This window comes from Eubalaena glacialis, chromosome 9, assembly GCF_028564815.1.
Source record: "Eubalaena glacialis isolate mEubGla1 chromosome 9, mEubGla1.1.hap2.+ XY, whole genome shotgun sequence".
In the NCBI taxonomy this organism is placed as follows: Eukaryota; Metazoa; Chordata; class Mammalia; order Artiodactyla; family Balaenidae; genus Eubalaena; species Eubalaena glacialis.
In genome coordinates, this window is record NC_083724.1 from 114,599,122 (window position 1) to 114,626,067 (window position 26,946).

Sequence of the window (26,946 nt, forward strand, 5' to 3'; positions counted from 1 at the left end):
TCAGACACTTCATGCTGAGTCTAAAATCTCAGCATCTTCCATTGTGCTGCACGGTGGGCACCTGTGAGGCATCTCTGGCCCCGGCCCATGGCAGGTGGAGCCACTCCCTTGAGTGGCCTAGTTGCTGCTGCCTGTGGGGCGGTGACAGCAGGAGGGGGCTCATCTGAGCTCAGCTCTGGGCTTCTCTGTGCCGGTGGGAGCTCCCCCTTTTCTGCCCACTCCCTGTTCTTCATTCCTCAGGCACAAAGGTTGCTCAAGGAGACTCCAGGACTGGGGTCTGCCTTGTCACTGTCACCAGGAGCCTTTTTTTCTTCCTGACTAGCCAGAGCTCCCCGTCAGTCTTCGCAGCGCCTCTGGAAGCAAAGGGAAGGCAGCTGTGGGATCCTGGCTGAGCTGAGTCCAGGTAAAGCAGGCTTGGGAATGGACTGATGGGGAGGTTGGGATGTCACAGGTCTGAGCACAGAGCCAGGGGGGCGGGGAACAGCCAGGAAGGATGGTAGGTTCTGCCGCTCGCTTGATTAAGGGGGTCAGCGTGTGTCTGTGTCATCGAGGTGGGCAGGGAAGGGGAGGGCTGTGTGGGGCGCGGGGGGCGGGGAGCGTATATATGCTGGTGTGGCTGATACCGTGAAGCCTCACATCCGAAGGAGCCTGGCTACTGACAGCTCCCAGGTAGGCGACTGCAAGCAAGCCCCAGCCCCAAGACTCGCTGCTGAGAGCCTGGGGAAGTAGCCGGGCGGCAGGGCTTTCTCCCCAGCCCCTCTGCTTTGTCCAGTGTGGATGCTGCTGGCCTCCTGTGAGATTATCCCTTCATTCGTCTTCTTTTCTGGGCTCGGATGGGGGGTGGAGGGGAGGGCTGAGGCTTTTATCCTGAAGAGAGATGCCGAAGAAGAGCTGAACTTGGAAATGAGGAAAAGTTTTGACTCCCCAGCTGTGGCCCCTACTTTGTCACTGCTGTCTGTGGCAACAAGGTGGTTATAGGTGTGAGGTTAGGGGAGCGGCAGGCACTTGGGGGTGGGAGTGAGGGCTTGCATTTCAAGGCAACCCTCCAGAAGCCCCCAGCCCTCCAAGCACCCTTGTGAGTGATTTCTCTCTGCGCCTGACTTCTTTTCATAGGGCGTGGAGGCTGTTTTCAGCATATCACTGAACTTGATTCGGATTTGGGTTTTTAATCCTGAGGGAACCCTGCTCCCCTAGGCACCGAATACAAATCGCTAGTAATGATACGGGGGAAATCGGACCCTGCCTTGTGCTCCACCAGTACTTGGCTGATCGCGGTCGCTGTGTGTGAATTCCACGTAGATTTCTGCGAGGTTGACCTTGGTCTCCAGATGCTGAATCCTTTGGAGGTCTCTTCTCTTTCTTTGCATCTTTCTTCCTCCCGCCCGTCTCTCCCACCTAAAGGTCTCTGCCGGGGTCCTGTGGAATACGATGTTCAGAAGTCATCCAAACTCTCTCTGGCTCAGCCTTTTTCCTCCTTCTCTCTTTGTGCGGCTCTCCCTTTGCGTCTGGCTTCCCCTCCCACCGCTACCCACCCCATCCTCCCCCACCTCATTCTGAACATGGGCAAGTTCTGGGGGAATTTCAAGTAAGGCAGGATGATTCGGGAAATGGACTATTTAAAGCAAGCAGCTTTGGACTTGAATACCCTGATCCTGGGCTTCAACATCTGTGTTTCGTTTCCTTGAGCAGCCCATAATTGTCCCAATTATAACCAATAACATTGGTCGGCAGACTAACAAAAGATGAGCTTTGCATGGCATTCGCCAGCAAGCCTAAACCGGAGTTTTCAACATAGAGGGGGGAAAAGTAAGTGCCTGGCTTCTTATCAAAACCTCCCAGGGAAACTGCTGCTCTCTCGCTTCCTGTGGCTGGCTACTGCAGACACTCCTCTTTCTCATTTATAAAGTGTGGCAGGGAAGAAGTCTGCACGCTTCCACCGCTGCTGTGATACCGTTCACAAAAAGCATGCGTGTTCCTTTGGCCTTGCTGAGTCTTCCGCAGGGGAGGGTCCCTGGAAAGACTGCCCCCAACCACCATCTTGGTAAAAGGAGCAGCTTCCACCGTTCCCTGTGCTGCCCATCGAGGGCGCTGTGGTGCAGCCTGGGGTCATTCAGGGGGTGCAGTTTTGTTCTCCCAGGGGCGGCAGCCCTGGCTTTATCAGCTGAAGGCTGAGGGTACTGGGGGATTTAGAGGATGCCGATTTTGCATTGTCAACGAAGGGAATAATTGCAGGATTAGGCGCAAACCCGGTGCTCTCTGGAGCCCAAGACCGGAGCTGTCACAAAGCTATTCTGCATTCAATCAGGTATTTATCATCTACACTCCACCAGGCAGGGTGGATCCAACAGAGGTGATAATAACAGCCCTTTACACTCATACAACGAGTTACATCTTAGCGCTTTCACACCCACTAGCCCCCGCAACAGCCGTGAGAGATGGTGTCATTATCTCCATGGTGCAGTTGAAGAAACTGAAGCTGAGAGGTTAAATAATTTGTTGAGGACGTGGCAGAGAGGGGACTGAGTCCAGCCTTGCTGGCTCCTTTGCATCCCCCTCTTCGGGCCAGGGGTGCTTACAAACTAACGGGATGGGCGTGGGGCTACACACACAGTGAAACAACTCGCGGATGATGCGAGGCTGGGTGTAATTAAGTCCTGAATTGCGTGGTCCAGACAGCAAGTGCTGGAGGAATTTGGGGGAAGGAGTCCTTGCTCAGAGATTCCAGGGATTCGAACCGGGCAGGGAAGGAGGTAGAATCTGGAAGAGCCAAGGGCTTTGGAGAGGGAGGTGGCAGCCGGGACAAGGGCACAAAAGGAGGGCAAAGAAATGAACCTTTATTGAAACCTACTATGTGCCAGGTAGTGAGCTAAACTTGTCTACATGCCTATTTCATGCTGATACACACACGCACAGTAGGGATGGGAGGTTTAGGGTGAGTGTTCTACGCTTTTATCCACACGGTTCAGTTAGCCTCACACCCCCAGCCCCAGAGCTCCCATGAAGGAAATCTACCTGATGTGAATCTGGGTGGAACTACTCATCAGATATCCTAGGGAGGGGATGGCCCCCCCCCAGAGAACAGGAGTCATAGTGATGACAGCCTGCAGTGGCTTGAATGGCTGGGAGTTCATTAAGCAAACTGGATGTTCTAAATACTTCTATGTAAATACCTATAGGTCCTCCCACTAACCAACATGCTGCTTTCCTTCTCACCACACACTGGCTGTGAGATTTAGGGCACACCAGTTTGGGGGGCAAGCCTATTTTCTGGGCATCTCCCTAGATAGCCAATGATCACGTTCGGTCTTGATTTTCCCCCATCCTGTGATTTTTCAAATACTGGTTGCTGCCTCAGTGTTGCAGAAACACAGCATCGCCAGCTCTGAAGGGCTTGGCTCGGCATGTGACTTGTGGAGCTGGCCTCCGAGGAGTCCTGGGTCTCGGTGAAAATGTCAGCGGATCACCAGCACGCACCCAGGGCTCTGCCTTGCAACCAGGGCTCAGAGCCAACCTCCCCTCAGCTCACACTCATCCTGTGCCCCTCCCCCACCAAGTCCCCATTCATCCTTTCATTCATTCAGCCGAGAAACGTGCTTGGCTTACTGATAGGAGCCCGCAGTGCTGAGTGCCAGGAAAACAGACCTGGCAGCCTGTCCTCAGAGCTCTGGCCAATGTCACTAGATGTGAACGAGTCTAGGCCAAGTGGTCTCCAAAAGGGGCGTGGGTGCCCGACAGTCCACTGGGCTTTGGGAAACTGAGGCTTAATTTTCTATGTGGTTATCTTGTCTTTCTTAATTTGCACTTTAGTGGGTTTTATATTGTATGTAACTTTTATAAATAAATTGGGAAGGTGAGCTCAAAACGGTCTGATTGCTAGAAGTATAAAGTTAAAGAAGTTTGAAGATTATTGGTCTAGAGCCATTGCTCTTTTGCTTATCTGTATTTTCTAATCTTTTTGAAAGGAACCTTAAGAGGCTTTACTGTAAAAGTAAATAAAAGCTTTGAAAACTCCATTTAATTTATTTTGACAGTATGTGTGGAACCGTGGGCCAGAATCAGGAAGATCCAAGTTAAGAGCGATGACACCTTTCCACTTTTGTGGCAGCCCTGATAGAAAATGTGTCCCTTGGGACTTCTCTGGCAGCCCAGTGGTTAGGACTCGGCGACAGGGCCCCAGTTCAATCCCTGGTGGGGGGCGGGGGGAGGAGGGTAGAAGCAAAAATAAAAAATAATAATAAACACAAAATTTTAAAATAAAATAAAAACAAAGACTTAAAAAAAAAAAGAAAGAAAATGTGGCCCTCTCCTGAGCCCCAGCTGGGCTACTGTAACAACTATCTGGCCACTTATAATATCAAAAATATTGACCATCTAATCTATTGTAACTGCCTCTTTTTGGAGAAGGGGAAACTGAGCCCCAGAGAAAGAAAGGGCCTTGTTCAAGATCCCACAGGTGAGGGCAAAGCCAGGCCTCTCGCTTCCAAGCAGAGAGCTTTTGTTCATTCACTGCCCACCCAGCTCCAGGCACACCCGGTCTGTGCAGGGCAGGGGCGTGCTTTGCCCTCCATCCCCTCCTTCCAGGTGGAAGTTTAGAGCAGAAGAGGGACCTTTTTGGATGTAAGTGTATTTGTCAGAGGAGGAAAAGAAATAAAGGGGCCTCAGTCATAGCTGGTGAACAAGCAAAACTCAGTGTAGGAGTCACGTCTGCGTTAAAGAAATGGGGCGTGTGGAAGACAAACCCCCGTACTGGTGGGCAAGGAAACACTCCTCCAGGAACTGGGGAGAAGCAACAATAAAGAGGGTGTCATCAGAGAGGGGGAGCCCAGAGTTCAGGACAAAAGGAGCTCCTTACAATGAATTCACGTACACGAACACAGACAGAAAACTGCCGAAATCTTTTTTTTTTTTTGGCCGCGGCATGTGGGATCTTAGTTCCCTGTCCAGGGATCGAAGAGTCCTAACCACTGGACCGCCAGGGAATTCCCCTGCCGAGATCACTGAGAGGTCTGGTGAGAGCATGAGCTTGCAAATCAGATGGGTTGGGTTCTCAGCTCTGCCACTTCAAGTTATTTCTCCTCTTCAGGCCTCAATATTCTCAACTGTAAAATGGGGACAACAGCATTTACCCCATAGGGTGGATGCTTATAAAGCAATCAGCACAGTGCCTGGCACAGAAGATGCTAAATATAATAATAATGTGATTACTATTAAATACAAACAGAGACCATCCCAACGAGATTCCACCAGAATTTGCCAACCTTTCCAAAGCAGGACTAGTGTGTGGAACTTATGGTTTCCCAGAACACGTTTTAGAGTCAAAACACCTGAGTTTGTCTGGCTCTTGTATAAGCTGGATGATCTTAGGCAAGTTGCTTAACCTCTATGAACATATGTTCATCTCAAAAGGGGGGATAATATTAACCCTAGATTATAGGATTGTATAAGAATATAAAACTCTTTTGTAACCTACAAGAACAATATTTATATATGTGGTTGATGAGAAGAATGGGGACAGATATACCTCTAGCAGAAAGGCATATCTGTCATCTTCCCTTCTCCACTAGAAGCACTAAAATTACAGGCTTTCTCATAGGTCATAAGACAAAACCCAATTGACTTTTCGCTTTGGCTAAATCTTCATATGTAATCCTCCAAACAGATAAGCAACTAATTACATTGCCCTTGGAAGCAAGATTACAAGCAAATAGATTAAGCTAAACACAGTGGTATTTTATCTTCATAAAGAGTGAGGCATGATTAATTTATGAGGTGTTATTACTGAAATAAAAGGTAATTAAACATTTCTTTACTCAATACAAGATGTCCAGACGCATAGCATCCCCACATAGAAGGGTTAGCTGAGTTTGGTTCACTAAGTGAATACAAGCCATGTAAAATTCAAACACACTTAGGGTAGTGTTATTTACTGATGGTCTCTATGGTACAATTTAGAACAACAATAACAACAAAAACTGTTGTTACCCCCATTTTGCAGGTGAGAAGACTGAGGCTCTCAGAGGGGAAACAACTTGCCCAAAGTCACACAAAGTGCAAAGATCAAACATAAATATAACTCGGGAATTAACTAATTCCTCACCTTCATTTTACTTCACATTAACTGATATACAGAGCAACAAAGCACACAGATGTTGTCAAGTCTTCTCAAAAATGAAAAACTTCTATTGAGTTTTCAAGAAAGTTTAGTCTTAACCTAGAACACAATTGTTAGAGGGTTGTGAGGAGTACCAAAAAGGACAAAGCGTTGTCTCCTTTATAAGGATTATTACATATATTCTGAGCTTTTATTTATATTCATCTCATTTAAATATCAGGAACCATCTTTGAGTTGGACTGTGTGGTGATTCCCATTTTAAGGATTCTTTGAATTGCAGAGGAGAATGAATAACATTCAGTAATGACTGGTTTTTAATTACTAGGTGGAGTCACTAGTTAAAAGCAAGGGGTAGAAATCTCTGTCTTCCGGCTTCTTTTACAGGCTAAATGCCCACTGAAATCCATCAATCTTTCTGTTTCAGTGTGGCTGGAACATTGTTATGAAAAAGAAAGAAAAACTTTAGCCTTCAGCATCAACTACTCTTTAAACTCATGCTAATGCATAAACAAGGATAATAACCAACCATGCCTCCCCAGCACTCAATTGCTTCCAAGTGTTTCTCATTAAATCTAAGTGAAAACACTTCCCACGATGCAATTTTAAGGGAATATTATTAATCACATGCCTTGATTAGCCTTGGGGAATGCAATAAGCAAATTGGCTGAATAAAAATGACTTTCTTCTTTCTGAAAAAAATACAACTTTAAATTTTAAATTTTTAAATAAATAAAAGTGCGGGGTAGGACGTGGAGGGGTAGGGAGGTCAGAGATGGGAAGAGAGGTAAGTGTACCATGGACCAGCAAGGAGGGCCAGGCTAATGCCAAGTAGATTTGATAAGGTTTTTCCAAGTGCCAGACCAACAAAGGCCCACATTTTACATGCAGGAAACGTATCAAATGGAACACATGCTCAATGTCCCAGGAGCTCATCTTCTTTCCTCAACTCATCCTAAAAACCCATTTACCCAGAATTTGAGATAACAGGAGCAGTCAATCCATCAAACATTTCCTGAATGTGCAAATTGCCACGGTTAATGAAGTTCATGAAAAACCTCAGCAGGAGAGCACTTCATTAACATCTGCCACAACTTATCAGCTCAGCCTGTGCAAACATGTGTTGCAATTTTGTATTAGGAAGCAGTCCCTTTTCTCCCCGTCTTCTGTGAAGTACAGACACTGCCATCATGTGGCCAAAGAGAGCATAGCATGCTGGACAAATCCTACAAAACCGTCTCCCACCTAGAATGAAATTGAGTAGAACAAGAAACGTAAAGGCAATTACCAAATTAAACAAAAGATCTATCCAAGCAGTCCTCAGTTTAAGACATTTGCTTACATGGTGGCTGTTTGGAACTCAAGATACGTGTTCTCTTCAAAAGAGCCTGTAAGTGGTGATGAGTTTCCCTGGATCGTCTACAAACATGTTGCACCAGAGCAAACTTAGCACGTAGCTAACCATTCCAACCACGCCTCCCGGCTACTAGCAACCAGTCTTCTTCCAGAATGGGCATGGTGTTCCAGCTTAGGATGGCATCTTGCCTTGCTCTGGAGCAAAACTCATTCCCACCCCTCCCTGCCAACCCCCCCGCCAAGCGGAACAGTTAGCTACTGGACACTTTGTCAGTGACACAGGTCCTGAAGTGACTCCTGTGCCATGAGCATCTCGGGCCCCCGGGGGGCCGGTGATCCCAGACACTCCCCAGTTCTCTTCTCACTAATTTGTGAAGGAGAAGGGAGAGGGCTCCTGAGATACTCCACTGTCACTTATCAAACTTTCTTGAGCACCTCCTAAGTGCCTGGCCCTGTGCTGGGTGCTGGAAATTCAGAGAACCATAGAATGAGATCTCTGCCCTTCAGGAACTCACAGCCAGTGGGAGACATAGACACATAAGTCCAAGCTTACCACGTAGAGTGCTAAGGGCCGCGCGAAAGACAGTGATAGTATCACAGAGTGAAGGCTATGTCCTAGGCTCTTTCTTTGACAAGCTTTTACGTTGTACCTGTTCTGTGCCAGGTGCTATTTTAACAGCTTAAAAACATCAACCCATTCATCGTCCAATAAGATAGGTACTATCATTATCCCAGTTTTACAGATGAGAACCTGAGAGGGTGACTTGCAGGCGTGGGATCTGAACCCACATCCGTAGCGATGAGCAGCTGACAAAACGTAAATCCCAACAACCCCGTCTTGGGAGGTCTGTTGTGCCTATTTGACAGGCCCCTGGGCCTCGCTTGCTTCCCGGTGTGATGTGCTGCTTAGCGAAGCCACAGGAGCAGAGGAGACTCATCTAACTCAGACCAGGGCTTGGAGAGGGCTTCCCAGAGGGGATAATTCCTGAGGTGTGTATGAAGTATGAGCTGGTGGCGGGTATTCTGGGCAGAAGATAGAGCAAGGGCCAAAGCGCAGTAGGCGTGAAGGACCCGATAGAGTTGGGAATTATGTGTGATTCACTAGGAATGGAGGAGATTCAAGGGTGAGTGACAGGAGCTGAAGCCAGAGAGCTGGGCAGGAGCAGCGCCGCCTCCCACTGGGGGTTACAGAATTATCTTAAGTATGAGTAACATCATCAGATGTAGAGATGGCTTGGTCGGGAAGGGGGATCATTAGGCAGACTAATTAGAAGGCCATCACAGTAACCAAGGCAATAAATCTCAGCTAAGGCACTAGCCCTCGGGGTACAGGAGAAAAATGCATTTGAGATATATTCATCTGAATAGATGTTCAAGTTCATTATTCATTAACCCCAGACATCCCAATCTGTAGGGTAAAGGTCAGACCCTTTAGGATGGCCAACATGACCCTGTTTCATCTAGACGGAGCCTCTCTCTCTCTTAGCAAGTGCTTCCCTTAGGGAGGGGGCCCCAGTGCAGCTGCCTGCTTATCTCCCCCCACCCCCCGATCCCGGGCTGTGGTCCCGATTCCAATACGCCTTTGAAAAGGTGGAGTCACTAGTTAAAAGCGAGGTAGTTCTGTGTCTCTCAGATGCCCTCTTCTTTGTCCTCTTGGCAGACTCTTACTCATTATTCAAAACCCATCTCAAATGTCACCTCATTGACTTAACAAACATTGATTGAGCATCTTTCATTCGACATCCTCTTGGTATGAAATGCTTGGATGACGCCCAAGAAGAGCTGGGGTGGTCTCCCAACATGGCCACTGGCGCTGGATCCCCCTCCTTCCCCATTGACTTGCTCCGTTTCACATCCATCTTCTACCATTTCTTCTCAAACTTCAGCATGTGTATGAATCCCCTGAGACTCTTACTAAAAAGATCCAGATTCAGTGGTTCTGGGGTAGGGCCTGAAATACTGCATTTCTTACAAGATCCCAGGGGATGCTGCTGATCTGCAGACTGCATTTGAATAGCAAGGCTTTTACGTTTTCTCCGTACAGTCTGATGAAAAAGCAATAAAGGCAATTATTTTTGTCTTTCTATGCTCAACTCTTATTAAGGTAAAATTTATGTACAGTGAAATGCACAGAATCTAAATGTACAATTTAGTGGGTTTTTGGCAAACGTATACACCCCTGTGACCTACACCTCAATCAAGAACATTCACATTTCCAGAAAGTTCCCTTGTTCCCCTTTCCATTTAATCCTCCAAATAAAGATGGTTCTACAGGGACCCAAAGTGATGTAGTCCAAGAAAATAGCTTTCTGATTCAGGAGACTTGATCACAGGAAAAATTTAAAGGGAAACAGGAAGAACTGTACATCTTTGAGACAATCCTACATAAAGAATATAAACAACTGATCTAACTAATAATCATTAGAGCTATTACCTTAGAATAGTCTCTTTGTTTATTTTTTATTTAAGATTTTTTTTGATGTGGACCATTTTTAAAGTCTTTATTGAATTTCTTACAATATTGCTTCTGTTTTATCTTTTGGTTTTTTGGCTGTGAGGTATGTGGGATCTTAACTCCCCGACCAGGGATCGAACCCACACCCCCTGCATTGGAAGGCGAAGTCTTAACCACTGAACCACCAGGGAAGTCCCTCTTTGTTCATTTTTCAATAGATAACTCCAAAGCCTGGTTCTGCAAAGCCTCGTCCTGTGCTTTGCACGGCTTAGCAAGGTGAACATATTAGCTCTGTGCTCAGGAAGCTGGCTCAAGTCTAGCAGGGGAAACAGACAAGGAACCTAGCAGAACCGTCCCGGAAGAGTGAATTCTGGGCCTCGGGGCATTCCTAGCAGAGGCAGGGGAATCTGGGGAGGATCAGTCACACATAAATCTACTTTACACGTCTCACTCATCACCGCACTTTGCAAAACGTCCCTTATGGGTCTAATCTTTGCAATAGCCCTGGGACAAGGTGAGTACCACTATTCCCCTTTTAGAGTTAGGAAAACTGAGGCTGGGAGAGGTTGTCTTCAGGCCGCACACTGGTAAGTTGCAAAGTGAGGCCTTTAGCTCCCTGGAAGGGTTCATGCACGTGGAGGTCAGCTGAGTGGCAGGAATCGCAGGGGTGCTCCCCCCAGGAGCCCAGACACTAGCCCTGCATGAACATTATGCCTGGCAGACAGTCCCGGGCCACCTGTGCTCTCAACAGTCCACTCCCCTCCTGGGAGGTGGAATCTCAGGCCCGGCTGCACTGTCCCCTCAGAAGAGTGTCTTTCCCGCATCCCCTATGTGAGGGTCTCCAGCCCCTACTGGCCCCCACAGAAGGGCTGAGCTAATTGCCACCCGCCCTCACTTGTGTTTTAGCATCCTGCTTCCAGCTCCTGCACCATGAAGATCCTGTTCTGTGACCTCCTGCTGCTCAGCCTCTTCTCCAGCGCGTCCAGCAGCTGTCAGGAAGACTGTATGACCTGCAGAGAGAAGCTCCGCCCAGCTCTTGACAGCTTCAACCTTGAGGTAGGTCCAGGAGCAGCCCTGTCTTCCCCTCCCCCCCCAGGTCACGTGACTCTCCCAGTGTCAGAGGGTCTGTAGGAAACAGATGTGGACTTGAGCATCTCCTGAAAGCAAACCCTGTCATCTTTCCTCTTTATCACGTTCATATAAAGACCCACCCATGCTGCCATTTTGTTCCCATCATTAAAATAATGCATACTCATTCTAGAGAATTTGGCAAATTCCAAAAACGATAAAAAAAAATTTAAATCACCTTTAATCCCACCAGAGAAAGAATCCTAGTTTTTTCACTTGCTATGTTACACAAGGATAATTTTCCCCTGTTATTAACATTATTTTAAATTACTTCTTCCCATGAATACAGTATACTTTGCGTAACCAATCCCCTCCTGTTGAACATGTATGTTGCCCTTCCGTTTTGATATTATAGACAGTTCTACAATGAACACCTAAATGCTCTCTCGTGTTTTAAATTTTGATTTGAGCACTAAATTTCTTTTTACTAAATAAGCTGCTTTCTCAACTGCTTTCATTACAGTTTAGTTATTCCTCTCCTATTAAATCCAATATAACTCAATTACTTTTTCTTTGTAGTCAAGTAAACTCTTTTCAAAAGATACCATGTTTGAAACTCCTCAACCTTTAAGAACAAACTTTCGCCTACTCTTCCTTAAGGCAAGCGTACAAATATAGGAACCAAGTACTCACGCTGGGATAACACCCTAACGTGAGCAGACATGGCCCCCGACGCACCCAAACACCAAGCTCCTCCTGTGCCAGCTCAGTGGTTTTCAAGTCTGTTTTCTGAACGGTAATAACCACCGAATCATGAAGCTCATCCCCAGAGAACCCATTCAAAGTTCATCCATTCTCCTCATTCAGCCATTGTGGGTTTCCTGAGCACCTACTATGTGCTGAGCACTGGGCTTGGCCAAGGGCCCCGAGGTGAGCGGATGGATGGCTTTTGCAACTGGTGGGAGAGAAGAACCCCCAATCCCTCCATGAGCGTAATTACTGAGCCCCAGGGAAGCAAGAACAGGGGACCCCAACCTAGTCTAGAGGGGCAGAGGGGGCTTTTGGAGGAACTAAGTCTCTAAGGAAACCGTAAGAGGATCGGGAGTGAAGAGGCAGGGAGCGAGAGCCCCAGGTGCCCAGGTAATGGAGGGAGGCGTGGGGTAGGGGAGGGGGGCACATGTGCAAATGCCTTTCGGGGGAGGGGAGCGGCAATTAAGGAACTGAGAAAAGCTGAGTTTGGCTAGAACACAGAAGGCCCACCTGCCTTTTCTGTGCAGCCCAGAGAGGCTTAAAAGTTCACCCAAAACAAAACGCTTTCCCTTGGTCTTAGTAAACAGAGCAGACAACTAGTTTACACGTAAACCAGCGAAGGAGTTGATTAAGCAATAATCTCATAAATGCCACACTTTTACGGCTCTGAGGTTGCAGCCTAGACAAGACTGAAAGTTGTGAACAATTCCTGAATCACGAGCTTTAACTGCAACCCTTTATCTCCCACTCAAAAAAGCATCAGGACTCGAACAGATATTTGTACACCCGTGTTCATAACAGCACTACTCACAAGAGTCAAAAGGTGGAAATGACTCAACTGACCACCGAGAGATGAATGGATGAAGGAAACACGGTCTATGCATACAGTGGAATATTATTCAGCTTTAAAAAGGAAGGGAATTGTGACACATGCTACAGCATGGATGAGCCCTGAAGATGTATGCTAAGTGAAATAAGCCAGTCACAAAAGGACAAATGCTGTATGATTCCACTTACCTGAGGTTCCTAGAGTAGTCTGATTCGCAGAAACAGAAAGTAGAATGGGGGTTGCCAAGGGCTGGGGAAAGAGAAAAGGGGAGTTAGTGTTTAATGGGTACAAAGTTTCAGTTTGGGAAAATGAAAAAGTTCTAGAGATGGCTGGGGGAGGTGATGGTAGGACAGTAATGTGAATATATCAATACTTAATACCACTGAGCTGTACACTTAAAAAGGGTTCAAATGCTAAATTTGATGATATGTGTATTTCACAATAGAAAAAAAAGTGTTAGGACCTCAACTGTAAGGATAACCCTAAGTCTGCTCTAATTTATTTTCTACAAAGTAAAGCATTCATGGATTTAGGTGATTTGTTTGTAACAAACATCACACCTGACTGTGAAGCACTATAATGCTCCCACTCCCGGGACACCTTGACCTTGGGAGCCCCGTTCTGAGACAACGAGGCCACCAGGGACAATCGATTCTCTCCAGCCTCCTTATTGCCATCTCAGGATCTGTCCTCCTGCCCTTTCTTCTTCCTTCTTCCTTTGTACCATTGATTTTCCTGCTGGGAATTTTTCCTTTTTTCCTCTCTCCCACTTGCTCTTTCCTTCCCTCCGTGGGCATGTTTTTGAAAGAGTATCTACACTTGTGACTTTGAGCCCCTTGCCTCTGCCTCACTCCTTAGCTGCTCTCGGAGGTCACCAGCAGCTCCTAACCACAGAACCCCCGGCAGATGTGCAGGCTTCCTCTCCTCGTCCTCTCTGGGTGAACCCGGCTCTCTTCCCCACTATGACTCTTCCTTTTCTGCCTCCTGTTGGGGTCCTGTTCCTTTTCCTGCCCCCTGAACATAAGCAATCGCCAAGATGCCCTGCTTCTTACCTCCTTCTGAGATGCCACATCCGCTTTCCAGGCCGTCCGCTCTCCCCAGACAGCAGGTAACGCCCAAAGGTACACTCCTCACTTCTTCTCTGCTGGGCTTCCATCACTTTCCATAGTTTCTGGGAAATCCAGGCTTCCCTTCCCTTTCCACGGCTCCAAGAACCTGACCTGCCATCTTGCTCGTGGCTCTCCCTCCTCCCCCAGCCAATAAATGCTACTCTTTCTTCAAAACCCAGATTAGGTTTCCCCTCTTCGGAGAATCTTTGCTGATTCTCCACCTGGCCCCAATTGAGCCAGCCCCTAGCTCCTTTGCTCTCTGATGATTACTTGCGTCGGCTAGTCTCTCACCACCAGGTATGAGCTTTCTTTGCTGATTATTCTGGGTATCCCCAGCATGTTGCAGTGTGTGGCACAGAGCAGTACTCAGTTAAGATGTCCCATGGAAACTGTAAAATTGCAAGACCTTTAGTCTCCTAAGAGGTGCAGGCACTGCACAGTTTTTACACTGGTGTCTTTCAAAGCCAGTAAAGAATTTGGAGCCTGTTTCCATTTCTCCATAGCATCTTCAATCTCTGGGGTCCAGACAACACTGTTAGAAAATGGCCAGTTCTAGCCTCACAGTGAGGGATAATCCCTGCCAGTGCCTGCGGACCCCCAGAGGATCTGGCTGCCTGGTTGTCTGGTTTCTAGCTTGTATTCACTTTTAACCTATTTTTTTTTAACCTATGAGATACCTAGAATTGAGGCAACCACATCTCATTTCCGAATCTTTCAACCCTTGAGTATGTCTACTCTGTGAATGATGGGGGACTCAGATATTTAGGCAAGGGTCACCTCCCCAATCCCTCCACCAAATGATGTAATCCTGAGTTATTCCCAGGACCCTCTGGACCCTTGGCTTCATCAAGAATTTCTTTATTTCTCATTCCAGGGCAATGGTCCAAGTATGGTTGTCTTTTTGTTAGACTATCATTTTGGTCAGTAAATGATTCACACACCCCCAAACCATTGCAATGTCCTGGGCTTTCAGCTAAACTGTGAATGGTACTTACACCAACGGCTTAAGAAGAAAAAAACTAGATTCACTGAGTTGTTTTAGAGACAAAGAAGAAGGTAACTCCCAAGAAAGGTCTGGGGAAATTTATTTAAATTCCCTAAAACTCTATTAACAGCAGAAGAGACTACCTTCTGCTAGTACTTTCTGTCTTCATTACATGAAAATTCTTAGTAGTTGACTTGCAGTAGGAGTTCCTAATACGTTTTTCTTTTGTTCTATTCCTCTGCTGGCCTGCTAGTGTTGGCCCTCAGATATCCTGGCAGAACCTCCTAAAGCAAATAGATCTCAAATGTCTCTCTGTCAGAAGTGGTTGGATTCCTTAGTGGCAGAAACGTGACAAACTCAACGAGCTGCTGCTTTTCCTTCCAATGGGCTCGTGGGCCTGTTTCCCTAATCTTCGATCCCAGACATCCAAATGGCCCTTTGCTCAGTTTCCTCCCAAGCCCAGCTTTACAGATCAATTTGGCACCAATCTGGGACTTTCCAGATGCTCCTCCGTACTGTGGCTTAATATAGCAATGTCATCAGTGTGGGCTGTGAAAATGTGTCCAGCTCACTTAACGGGCCATTAACCCATCTCTGGAAAGAAGCTGGTGGGTCCCTCAGACCAGAGAGTTTAGGCATTAAGCTCATATGCCCATCTGGTGTTACAAATGCTGTTGTGAATTTGGATTCCTCATTTTTGCCCAAAACCTTCTCCTAAATCAAGAATTGAGACGATTTTGTGAGTACCGAATTCATCTAATAGTATGTTGAGTCCCGGCGCGGGCTCTGCGTCTGGTTTGATCGTAGAATTTCATTTTCTCTGATTGACACACAACCTAATTACCATCTGGGCTTAGAAACTCAGGGGGCTCACAGAAGATCTGATAGCCTCTGGGCTTAACAGCTTCCAACTGTTTCTGTAAATGGAAGGAGCAGAACAATAGACCAAGCACTTTGAGGCTCCTATTCTGTGAGGATGGGACCCAGTGTGCGCCAAAGGTCCATTTCACCTCTACACTTCTACACTTCTGAAACCGCACAACTCAGATTGGGACTTGAACCAATGGGGCTGGGACTTGAACCCACGGTCTTTTAATTGAGATCACCCACCTGGTCTTAGGACTTAATGAAGCTCAGATTCTTTATGTCTCATCACAGAAAGAATTCAGTAAAAAACAAAGTGAAGGGTAGGAAGTGGATTTATTTAGAGAGATACACATTCCATAGACAGAGTGTGGGCCATCTCAGAAGGAGAGAGGCCCCGAAATATGGGGTGGTTAGTTTTTATGGGCTGGGTAATTTCACAGGCTAATGAGTGGGAGGATTATTCCAACTATTTTGCAGAGGGGAGGAGATTTCCAGGAATTGGACCACCACCCACTTTTTGACCTTTTATGGTCAACCCCGGAACTGTCATGGCACCTGTAGGTGTGTCATTTAGATGTTAATGTATTACAGTGAGTGTCTAATGAGGTTCAACGTTCCACTGGAAGTCGAATCTTCCACCATCTTGGACCTAGTTGGTTCTAACCTGTTTATGTCATATCTTCTAGGGCTATGTCCTTCTTTTAGAGGTTGTGCCCTGCCCCCTTCCCTCCTGTTTCACTTCTACTGGCTTTCCCAGTGCTACCCATGCTTTCCTGTTATCTCCTTGACTCTGTAGTGTAGGGTTTCTCAGACTCATCACTGTAGATATATTAGGCTGGATAATGAGGGGGGAGGGGAGGGGCTGTCCTATGCATTGTAGGATGTTTGCTAGTGTCCCTGTGAAACAGAGCAGGACTCTGTGGGGCCCTCCTGGGTACAAAGCCTTTCTGTGTCCCCCATTTCTTTTTTTGTAGGAAATAGGCTTCACCCAGCCTCCAGAACTTTCCCTGAGTTCCAAAGGGTAGGTTCAAACAGTTGTTAATCAGGGACAAGGGAGGAGCAATCAAACAATAGTGCAGCCTTGGGGCAGGGTTCCTCCTCAAGGGATACACATAACAATACCTTTGTGTTCTTCTGTGGGAACTAAGGCCCCCATCCTTAGGAGGATGGTAACTCCAGGCTGAGCACAAGATTCCTGGAGCACCTGTTACCTCACCACCAACACATCAGAACAAAGTCACACACCCTGCAGCCTTCACCCCAAATTTTGCCTATTAAAAACTTCTCCCCGAAAACCATCAGGGGTTTTGGGATTTTTGAACATGAGCCACCTGTTCTCCTTGCTTGGCCCTGCAATAAACCTTTCTCTGCTCCAGACTCCAGTGTTTCGGTTTGTCTGGCATCGCTGTGCGTCGGGCACACAACCTCGTGTTCAGTAACAGCTGGCCTCTACTCACTGGATAGCAGTAGCATCCCTGCTCCCACCCACTGTGTGACAACCAAATGTGTCCCCAGACATTGCCAAATGTCCCCTGGGGGGGGGGCAAAATTGCTCCCAACTGAGACCCACTGCTGTAGAGCAATAACCCAATAGGATGATGATCTAAAAGAACAAACTACAAATTGGTTCTACTCAGTTTTCTTCAAAGTGTTTCAGGAGCAGGCGAAGTGCAGACCCAAGTGACTCTCTGAAGGAGTCCCCAACCACCATGTTCCATGATGGTTTCTTCCTCCTCAGAGCCAGTTCCAAAGCAGGGTTTCTCAAAGTGTAATCCAGCCTCAGAATCACCTGGGATGCTTGCAAATGCAAATTCCTGGGCCCCACCCTCAGTTTACTGCATCAGAATCTCCAGGGGTATAGATTAAGAATTTGCATTTTAACAAACCCCAGTAGGGGTTCATAAAGACCACTCAAGTCTGCAGCTCCATTGTTCTAGAGTCCACCCTCCCCATCTGTGGAATTTGCCCATCATTCTTTCTTACCCAGTGAGTTTGTGGGTGTGAAAAACTGGTTTCTCTATGTGTCTCACTGAGTTGTCAGCATCTCTGAGGAAACTCTAAATGGAAAAGACATACTCGAAAAAATCTTGTGTATCAGTAGGGGCCAACCTCACCACCTCTGGCAAGCAGGTGGCCTGGGCAAAGGTGTTCCTTGGAAACCTTACCAGTGAAGGAGAGTGAGAGTAACACTCCCACTGGATACCATCTCTTTCTTCTCTCTGGTCCAGCAGAAAATGAGCAATTTCCCCATCAGAACCTTACTTTTTGGTCTCATAGAATCCTTATTTTCCCATTAGTTTCCACCAATTCGTATTGCAAGCACAGAGAAGTCGCTGACTAGGAGGTGTCCTGGGTTGGGACTTGAAACATTGGAGTTCTGTTCAGGTTATACTGTTATTTCACCATGTAGTTTTGGACCCATTACTGAACCTCATTATAACATGCGAACATGGACCACACTGGTCGTTTCCAAACCTAGGCAAATCTCACAGTTACCTGAGCTTTGTAAAAATAAGCTTTAAACCCTGGTTCTATTCCTCAGAGACTTAACTGGGTTATGAAACTCTGTGTTTTAAAAAGTTCTGCAGATGATTCAGATTCACACCCAGGTGTAGGACCCATTGGACCAGGTGTTGCCCAAGGAGTCTATGCAATGCCTTGATGATGCACAAGAAGAGTTGAGGCATCTCCCAGTGTGGCCATTGGGCGACCTCAGCTGCAGACCCCCTCTTCCTCCTCTTGTTTCTCTTCATTTCACATCCTCACAATGGACTCCACTTTGTATTCCAGCTATGAGATGCCTGGAATGCATACACGTTCTCCCTACAGCACAGCTAGCAGCCAAGTGAAGAGGTCCTAAGCCTGGAGTCCACGGATACCTGTCCATGGCTAGGCTTTAGAAGATGTATGAACCCCCTAAAATTATATGCAAATGTGACATGAATGTGCATTTATACGGTGAAAGGGAGGGAATCCCTTATGGAGAATCATTAGATTCTCAAAAGAGTCCATGACCCAAAAAAAGGTGAAGAACCCTGGTCTAATGGGACAGACAAGACAAAGAGCTGCAACAGGGTGACAAGCACTACATCAGAAGCGTGTGCTAAATGCCAGAGGAGTTCGAGTTTGGTTGCAACTAGCTGCAACTCCTGTTCTTCCAGTGACTCCCTTTCTCATTTTTTTCTTTTCTTTTTTTTAAAAAAAAGTTCTCCCTTTGTCACGCTTAGCTAAATATAAAGTGAATTCTTTATTAATATAGCTCAGGGCAACAAACCTCTACTTGAAACCCTCCTATTTACTGGATGGAGAAGATTCCTCCATGAGTAAGATGTGGTCCCTAACTTGTCATATTCTGTCTTGTAAGGTGTTACAATTATACGAAGCATTCAAACTTCCACAAGCGCAAAACAAAGTTTTGTGGGAGCACAGAAGCAGGAGAGAGCAATTCCAGCCAGGGAGCCAGGAGCAGGTGTCATTGAGGGGTAGCTCTGGAGCCTGTCTGGCCCCAAAGGATGGATGGAAGGAGGTTATTCCATCAGAAGGAACAGAGTGAGAAAAGACATGTGGGGAAGGCGAGGGAGCTCGCTGTGTTTGAGGCACTAGGAGCAGCCTCATATGCCTGAAGCAATGAGGGGTGTTGAGAGGAAGATTCAGAAATAAGAATGAGGGACTTCCCTGGTGGTCCAGTGGTTAGGACTCTGCGCTTCCACAGCAGGGGGCACGGGTTCGATCCCTGGTCAGAGAACTAAGATCCCGCATGCCGCGTGGCCAAAAAAAAAAAAAAAAACTGAAAGACGGGCAAGGACAGGATGGTGGAGTCACTTGAATGCTCTGCTCAGGAGTTTGGAGTTACAGTATTTTACAGACAAAGACAGATATTGGACAGTTGTCGGTAAGTAACGATATGTTTAGATCCATTCTTCAGGAAGGTTTTTCTGCCAGGGATATAAAATGCATTAAGGCAAAGCAAAGATCAGAGATGGAGAGATCTGTTAGGAAGCCACTGCACCCCAAGAGGAACTTAGGCAGAGGGGATGGAAAGGAGGGGGCAGACTCACATGCTGATTGGATGGAGGAATGGGGTCCTGAGAAGGGAGATGTCAGAGTGATGCCCAGGGTTCTAAACCTGAGTCAACTGGGGAATAAGGTGCTGTTCAGAGAGAGACAAAGAGACACAGAGCGGAAGGACAGACTTGGGGTGGAGAAAGTATATCAGATAAGAATTAAATTCACCCGCTCGTAACAAACACCTAAAGTAACATCTTTAATAAGATGGAGATTTGGGAATTCTCTGGTGGTCCAGTGGTTAGGATTTTGGGCTTTCACTGCCCTGGCCTGGGTTCAATCCCTGATCCGGGAACTGAGACTGCGTGGTGCAACCAAAAAAAAAAAGATGAAAAGATGGAGATTTGATTCCTCACAAAGAAGTCAGGAGGTGGCCAGTCCATGGCTGGTATGGCAGCTCCATCACATCACCAGACTCCTTCTCTTTCTGCTTTCCCTGTCTACGGCTGCCACCCTCATATGCTTCCATCCTCTGAGTCTCCTCAAGATTTCAAGACGGCCCATTAAACACAAGCCAAAATGTCCACATTCTAAGCAGGAGGCTGGAGGAAGGGGAGGAAGAAGGAAAAAAAAAAAGATGTTCTTCCCGGATAAATCAGCCCCCTACTTTCCCAGAAGCCCCACCTGGTCCTTTCCATGTATATGTCATCGGCCACCTCTGGCTACAAAGGAGGTTGGGAAACATATATGTGGCCTTCAGGAAGAAAAGAAGTGTTCTCTCTCTCTTTTTTTAAAAATATTTATTTATTTATTTGGTTGCACCTGGTCTTAGTTGCGGCAGGCGGGCTCCTTAGTTGTGGCATGCGAACTCTTAGTTGCGGCATGCGTGTGGGATCTTAGTTCCCCGACCAGGGATCGAACCCATGCCCCCTGTATTGGGAGAGCAGAGTCTTAACCACTGCGCCACCAGGGAAGCCCCACAAGTGCTCTCTTAGTAAGGAAGAGGGGAGATGGGTACAGAATGGGCAGTTGGTAGCCTCTGCCCCAGAAGAGAAGGTAGGCTTTATTCTTAACAAATTGCACTTAATGTGTTGGTCAGACATTTTGACGGAGATAGAAGACAGGGATCAGAGAAGTGTCTGGACTTCAGGAGGTAACAGGTACCGGATATAGAGACCTGGGGTGCCCTGAAAGAAGTGATGGCCAAAATCACAGAAATGAACAAAGTCACCAAGGGGCAGATTGTAAAGAGAGATGAGAAGTGTAAAGACCGAATCTTAGGAACACAGGAGGAAGGAGCCCAAACAGTCTGAGAGGTGAGTGCAGTGTCAGACAGAGAATTTTCAGGAGGGTGTGGTCCCCATTACCAGATGCTGCAGGTCAAGGACTAAGTAGGACCATTGGATCTGGTGACTGGGAAGTCGCTGGAGGTCCCTCAAGTAGGGGTGAGGGTGGGAAGCAGATTTCAAGGAGTTGAGGAGAAAGTGGAAGATGCTGAGATAGAGACATGGGCACATGACCACATCTTGGAGAACCTGGGCAGTGACAAAAGAGGGGCAGGGTTGGAGGTGGCAAAGGCTTCAGGAGAAGTCGGATTGAAGGGAACGTTTTGAGGGTTTGGTGGAACAGCCTGTGAGGTCTGTGATTTAAGCTGCGCACATATCTCACTCCTTGGTTAGAGATCAGGTTGGAAACCTTGCCTATAGAGGCATCCGTGCCACTCTGAACACCTGGGTGGATGTTCGTGCTCCCCAGGTAGGGCCGATGAGGCACACACACATCTTCTCACGTCCCACACCTGCCCAGGCAGAGCAGTAGCTCTTGATGCCCTATAAGCCAAGCAAAGATTCCGAGGTCTGACAAAGGGCTCTGCCGCTTCCTGCTGACCATGATGTCAAGGTCAGGTTGAAGGGTGATTTTCATCTGGCTAAGGCCAGAAACACAGAGAGGAGCATTCAGGGTGAAGTCAAAACAGCAAATAGGAAAAAAAGTTGGAGGCAGAGGCTTCCAGGAGACCTAATCGGAGACCGGAATGTGGGAGGAAAGGGCCAAGGCCAGGACCAGTCAGGAGGGTGGGAGATATCATGGTGAGGCTGGTAGTCTAGATGAGAAATGGAGATGCCTGGAGAGACAGAGCAGCAGCACGAGTTCCTCGGGGGCTGGCAGGTCTACTGGATTGTGTCCAATGTTCCCCGAATGCCCATCCTGCCTACATCCCAAAGTCTTGACCCCCATTTTCTTTTTTTTTAAATTTATTTTATTGAAGTATAGTTGATTTACAATGTTGTGTTAATTTCCGCTGTACAGCAAAGTGACTCAGTTATACACATATATACATTCTTTTTCATATTCTTTTCCATTATGGTTTATCCCAGGACATTGAATATAGTTCCCTGTGCTATGCAGTAGGACCTCGTTATCCATCCATTCTATACGTAATAGTTTGCATCTACTAACCTCGAACTCCCAATCCATCCCTCCCCCACTCTCCCTCCCCCTTAGCAACCACAAGTCTGTTTGACCCCCATTTTCTATAACTGATGCACAGATAGTGATGACTAGTGTATGTGAGGTGAAAAATGAATCACACCAAAGTTGATCTTTACCTGGTGACCTTAAAATAACCATGCAGATTTAACTACGTGACTACATACTTTGACATCCCCCATTTCTTAAACCGATCTGACCTCTCCTAAGCTTGATAAGAGAACAAAATAAAATTCAACTTTATGGGTGACCCTGATGAGTTGTGTTTGGCTCCAAAAACCCGACGAAGGCTATAACGTGGTGCAGATTTGGTGCACTCATTCTGTTAACTCGCTGTGTCTCCTGTGGTGAGTTAACCTCACCTCCCTGAGCCCCAGTTTTCTTTGTGAAATGACAGAGCTGGGCTAGTTTTCTGCTTCTTTCCAATTCTGAAATTCTACAAACTTAAATAACTGCATGTAAAACTGCTGCACGGTACTTGATAAATAGGTGCTTCAGGAGCACTTGCACTGGCACCAAAGTAGACGACAGAAGGACTTGATCTCCTCATGGACTTGATCTCCTCATTGCCTTGGACCAATAGCTGTCCCTGGTCTTTCTCCCTCCTCCACCTCCATCTTTGCAGGTGTGCATCCTCGAGTGTGAAGGGAAGGTTTTCTCCGGCCCTCTCTGGACTCCGTGCACCAAGGTCATGGCAAGGGGCTCCTGGCAGCTCAGCCCTGCTGACCCAGAGCACGTGGCAGCTGCTCTTGACCAGCCAAGAGCCTCTGAGATGCAGCATCTGAAGAGAATGCCCCGTGTCAGGAGCCTCTTCCAAGCTCAGAAAGGGACAGAGCCCGGCATGGAGGAGGTGGGGGAGATGGAGCAGAGGCAGCTGCAGAAGAGGTTCGGGGGTTTCACCGGAGCCCGGAAGTCGGCCCGGAAGCTGGCCAACCAGAAGCGGTTCAGTGAGTTTATGAGGCAGTACCTGGTCCTGAGCTTGCGGTCCAGCCAGCGCCGGCGCACCCTGAACCAGAATGGTAATGCGTAGCCGGAAGGGGAGCCCCTCCCAGCTGTACCGTCCACTTCAACCCATGAGTGAGTGGGGCCCGAATGAGCTGGGGGCAAAAAGAAACCTCCTCTACCCCTGTCTTAGCCATCCTCCCTGGCCTGGGGAAGCACGCTGGCCCCCAAGCACATGCACACACCCTACACCACCTCCAGGGGTTCAGCTCCTGGGAGGCCTGGGAGGTAAAGCCACCTCCCTACCTCCTGCCCACCTTCTCTCTGGGAGCAAAGATTTTCCTGGGAGTGCTCTCGACGCTGACCACTGCCATTAAGAGACTGGTTACCATGGGGATAATAGTAGTGTGTTGAGATAACTAATTCCTCTATAGCTCTCCAGGAGCTTAGTTTCTATGGGGACAGTTAAGTGGACCAATCCTCCTATCTGGTTGCCATAGAAACCATTCACTCACCTTTCCTCCTAGACTAAGAACCGAGAACTGGACCTACGCTTAGCCATTCGCAGAGAGTCTGATTTCTGTGGCTGTGATGTTGCTATTTCACCTTCAAAGATGGCTTAGCTGTCCCTTCCCTTCCCCCCTGTATCTCAAGGTGACTGGCTTCCATGGAAACCATTAAACTGTCCCAATCTCCCCCAGTCAAGGAGTTCTGGTTAGGACCAGTTCTTGTCAGGACACTTTCTGCTTTTCTTTCTTCCACACATCACTCGTCCATCTGACCACTTTGCCAGAGACGGGCTGATTCTTTGCAGCCAATGGTACCTGAGCAAGGCTTTGAGAATCTGGCCCAAATGACCTGAGTCGCTTCTGGAAGAGGGACTAAGGGATCATCATCTTTCCTCAGTTTTTGCCTCTTTCCAGGTGCCATTTTTGTTTTGTGTTTGTTTGCTTGCTTGCCCTTCTTCCTCTCTCCCTTCTGGTATGTTCTTACCCCCATAGACATGTTTATACATGTACCTATAATGCAGACCAGATGATAAACATCAGAGATGCTAATTTATTGCCCAGTCATTACAGACTCAGCTTTCCTCAGCCCATCAACTTATACGTAACTTTGAGTGGCACAGGGAACCAGCACAGTGGAATTGTCTGAAAATCTAAGAAAATCCCAACCATCAAGCATATATGCCTTAATTCATGTGTGGGAATATGATTATCTGCAGTATCTCATATCTTTCCTTAAACAGTCTAGAAACTTCCCCTAACAGAAAGAACTAATCAGTTGGTCAAAAACTTTCCCCAAACATTGTTACCCAGGTGGGGGCTTTTCCCTGACTCAGAGGCATAAGAGGAAAAAGTCTGCATGTGCTGTGTTATTTTGCTTCCCGTATGTCAAAGGTAGCCAGATTGTTAAAAATCTTCCTTCAAAGTATATTAATACACGTGTGAATCTTTGGCATCCACACTTTAGCAGGGAGGCAGCCCATGTAGTGCTTTGCAGGTAGGCTGGCTTGTTTGCAAAACATCCATTGCCAAATACGGGTATAGGTATTAAGTTGTGAGCCGAAGGCCGCCGTGTTTATTTTAGCAGAATGACTAGTCTCCGAAGGCCCTGAATTAACCTGCACTGTTTTTGAAGTCATATTCTTGGATCCTTAACAAGCATTCTATTTTTCCTAAGCCATACCTGCACAGGACCTAATGGTAAATCTTTCAGAACTAGCATGGACTGAATTCTTTCAAATCTTAAAGATACTCTTCTTTAAAGGGACCCTCAAGGAACACTGAAGACATGTCTAACTCTGAACTGCAACCATTTTCTTTACCTAAAGACAGTTCAGAATCAGTCACATTAGCAAGAATCGATTTATTTAAGAAAACAAAACAAAAACTATTTGAGCCCCTATTCAGGTAATTGGTTTTTCTAGTTATCTATTAAGCTTCCAACTGAGCGGCACTGAAACATAACTGGTAACCAGCTTCTGTCTGTGGCTTTGCTCAAGATGTAAAGTTCTTGATGGAAACACTGCAGATATTAACCAGCTCATTTGGGTGTTATTGATTGCTCTCCTCCTGTGACCATCTCACTCATTCTTTTTTCCACGCATTCATGGTTGCTGAGTTCCAGTGCGGATGTGTATTTATGAGTCCCTTAAGCCTGTCTTTATTTGCCTACACATACTCCAACCAGCCCCACACATGCTTGAGATTTCTCCAAGGCTGGGGGACTCCTGTTGCCAGGCTGTTCTGGACTCCTGAGACATCCAACACCAATCTATATTTAGAAGGCTGGAGGAAATGGCGCCACCTAACACACGGGATAAAGAGCCCTTATTCAGGGACTTCTCTGGCTGTCCAGTGGTTAAGAATCTGCGCTTCCAACGCAGGGGGGTGTGAGTTCAATCCCTGGCCGGGGAACTGAGATCCCACATGCCACACGGTGCAGCCAAAAAATTAAAAAAAAAAAAACCTTATTCAGAAAGTATAATTGTTACTGGGTCTAAGCTCGGCCACACGACAGGCCGATAACTGAGAGATGAGTTGTTGGGACAAAGCATAATGACTTTATTCGGGAAGCCAGCAAACCGAGAAGATGGTGAGCCAAACCACCTTGCCTGAGTTAGAATTCAGGCTCCTTTTATACTAAAAGGGGAGGGAGTAAGGTCAAACACTTCCTGGTTCCCATCAGCCTCCGGAGGGGATGTGTTAATTTCTTCCTCCCCGCAGTCATTCACAGGTGGGCCTGGTCAGGATGTTTCCTGGGAGCTAAACAAAGGTATTTTAGCTTAATGTTCATTACCTGGGAAGCAGGATTCCCAGAGATGGGCCTTTATGTATAACTTAAGCTTATAGGCAGCATCCCTTTAGTGATTAACATGTAATAGAATACAAAAGTTCTTCCCTATTACATAATGATGTCCTAGAAAGGAAGGACACTGGGGTGCAAGACCAGTCCTAGACAGACCTGTGAAAAGTGCACAACTGGTCATGGTATATACCGTCCCTTTCCCTGGCCCTATACTTCCCTCCTCTCTTCTGCTGTCCCTGGCCTTGAACTTCTAGACTGTGGAAAGTAAGCAGATTCATTCCTGGTGAGAAATTAGTGAAGTTAGCACTTGTATTATAAAAGAGAGCCATAAATGAGGGTTCTATTTAGCCTGAAGAAATGAATTACCACACACAGATTCCAAACTCCAGGGATGAGAGAACTGCTTCTGGGCAGTTCTCCCCTTCTGCCTTTCAAGCCCTAGCCCACAGACCTCCCTTCATTCTGTTGGTCCTGCCACTAGACCAGGGGCCAGGAAAGCAGGTGTGTAGAGGGAGACAGGGAACCCTTCTTGCTGCTTTTGGGGCTAATTATGTGAATGATAGCTTTTCTTTGCCTCCTGTCTATTGCTCAGGCACTAGGGAAAACAGAACTGAAGGGTCAAAAAAACTGTCAGATTTGCCACTGTAATCCTTTCTGTCTCCCCAGGTATCCGGGTGATCCCCAAATCAGCATGTCTCCAGCCCCAGACCTGCCGGCTGGGAATCAGGATTCCTTCCTCCCCAAGGCCCTGAGGAAGGCCTTGTCTCCAGGCCTCCACCCCCAGGGCCCAGCCCCATCTGGTTGTCTTCCCCTCCCCCCATGGCATGTTTCATGACCACCCTGTTACTACATCAGAGTGTATTTTTGTAATTCTTCCAGCTAACATTTAAACAGCCCCATCTTTCCTTCTCACCCGCCTCTTCCCTCTTCTAGGGGTGGGTTCAAGGAACAGGAAATCAAGAGTGGGGTTTTGACTCGTCACTGCCATAACTTGTTTGTAAAAGAGCTGTTCTTTTTGACCTATTGTTTTAAACAGATATTTCTCCATTAAACTTCTACTGAGCAAATGGTTAGCAAATTGGTTGGCTGGGTTTTTTTTTCTTAAAAAGTGAGCATTTTTATTCCTGAAGAGCCTTTAGTAAGAATAAAAACAGGGACAAAGAGGGACTTCCC

At 47.0% G+C, this 26,946-nt stretch overlaps 1 protein-coding gene across 3 annotated transcripts; it reads left to right on the plus strand.

The window, feature by feature from the left end:
- The first annotated feature begins 358 nt into the window (after positions 1 to 358).
- Positions 359 to 26,831, plus strand: PNOC (prepronociceptin). Of its 3 annotated transcripts, none has more exons than XM_061199457.1 (4): positions 359 to 403; positions 10,827 to 10,976; positions 22,646 to 23,039; positions 26,440 to 26,831. In XM_061199457.1, exons 2-4 carry the CDS (start codon positions 10,851 to 10,853, stop codon positions 26,523 to 26,525), a joined length of 606 nt encoding a protein of 201 aa, XP_061055440.1. In that variant the 5' UTR covers positions 359 to 403; positions 10,827 to 10,850; the 3' UTR covers positions 26,526 to 26,831. The 3 variants fall into 3 exon arrangements, with proteins under 3 accessions (XP_061055440.1, XP_061055439.1, XP_061055441.1); XM_061199456.1 differs by lacking the exon at positions 359 to 403 and adding an exon at positions 646 to 669; XM_061199458.1 differs by lacking the exon at positions 359 to 403 and adding an exon at positions 646 to 669 and having other exon boundaries at positions 22,646 to 23,097; positions 26,440 to 26,524.
- Positions 26,832 to 26,946: the final 115 nt, after the last annotated feature.

Excerpts from the sequence above, each read along its gene's own strand:
- PNOC (XM_061199457.1), top strand. The coding sequence starts at position 10,851 with ATGAAGATCCTGTTCTGTGACCTCCTGCTGCTCAGCCTCTTCTCCAGC. Across the intron at positions 10,977-22,645 it reads TTGACAGCTTCAACCTTGAG|GTGTGCATCCTCGAGTGTGA; the intron begins GTAGGTCCAGGA and ends CCATCTTTGCAG. Across the intron at positions 23,040-26,439 it reads GCGCACCCTGAACCAGAATG|GTATCCGGGTGATCCCCAAA; the intron begins GTAATGCGTAGC and ends CTGTCTCCCCAG.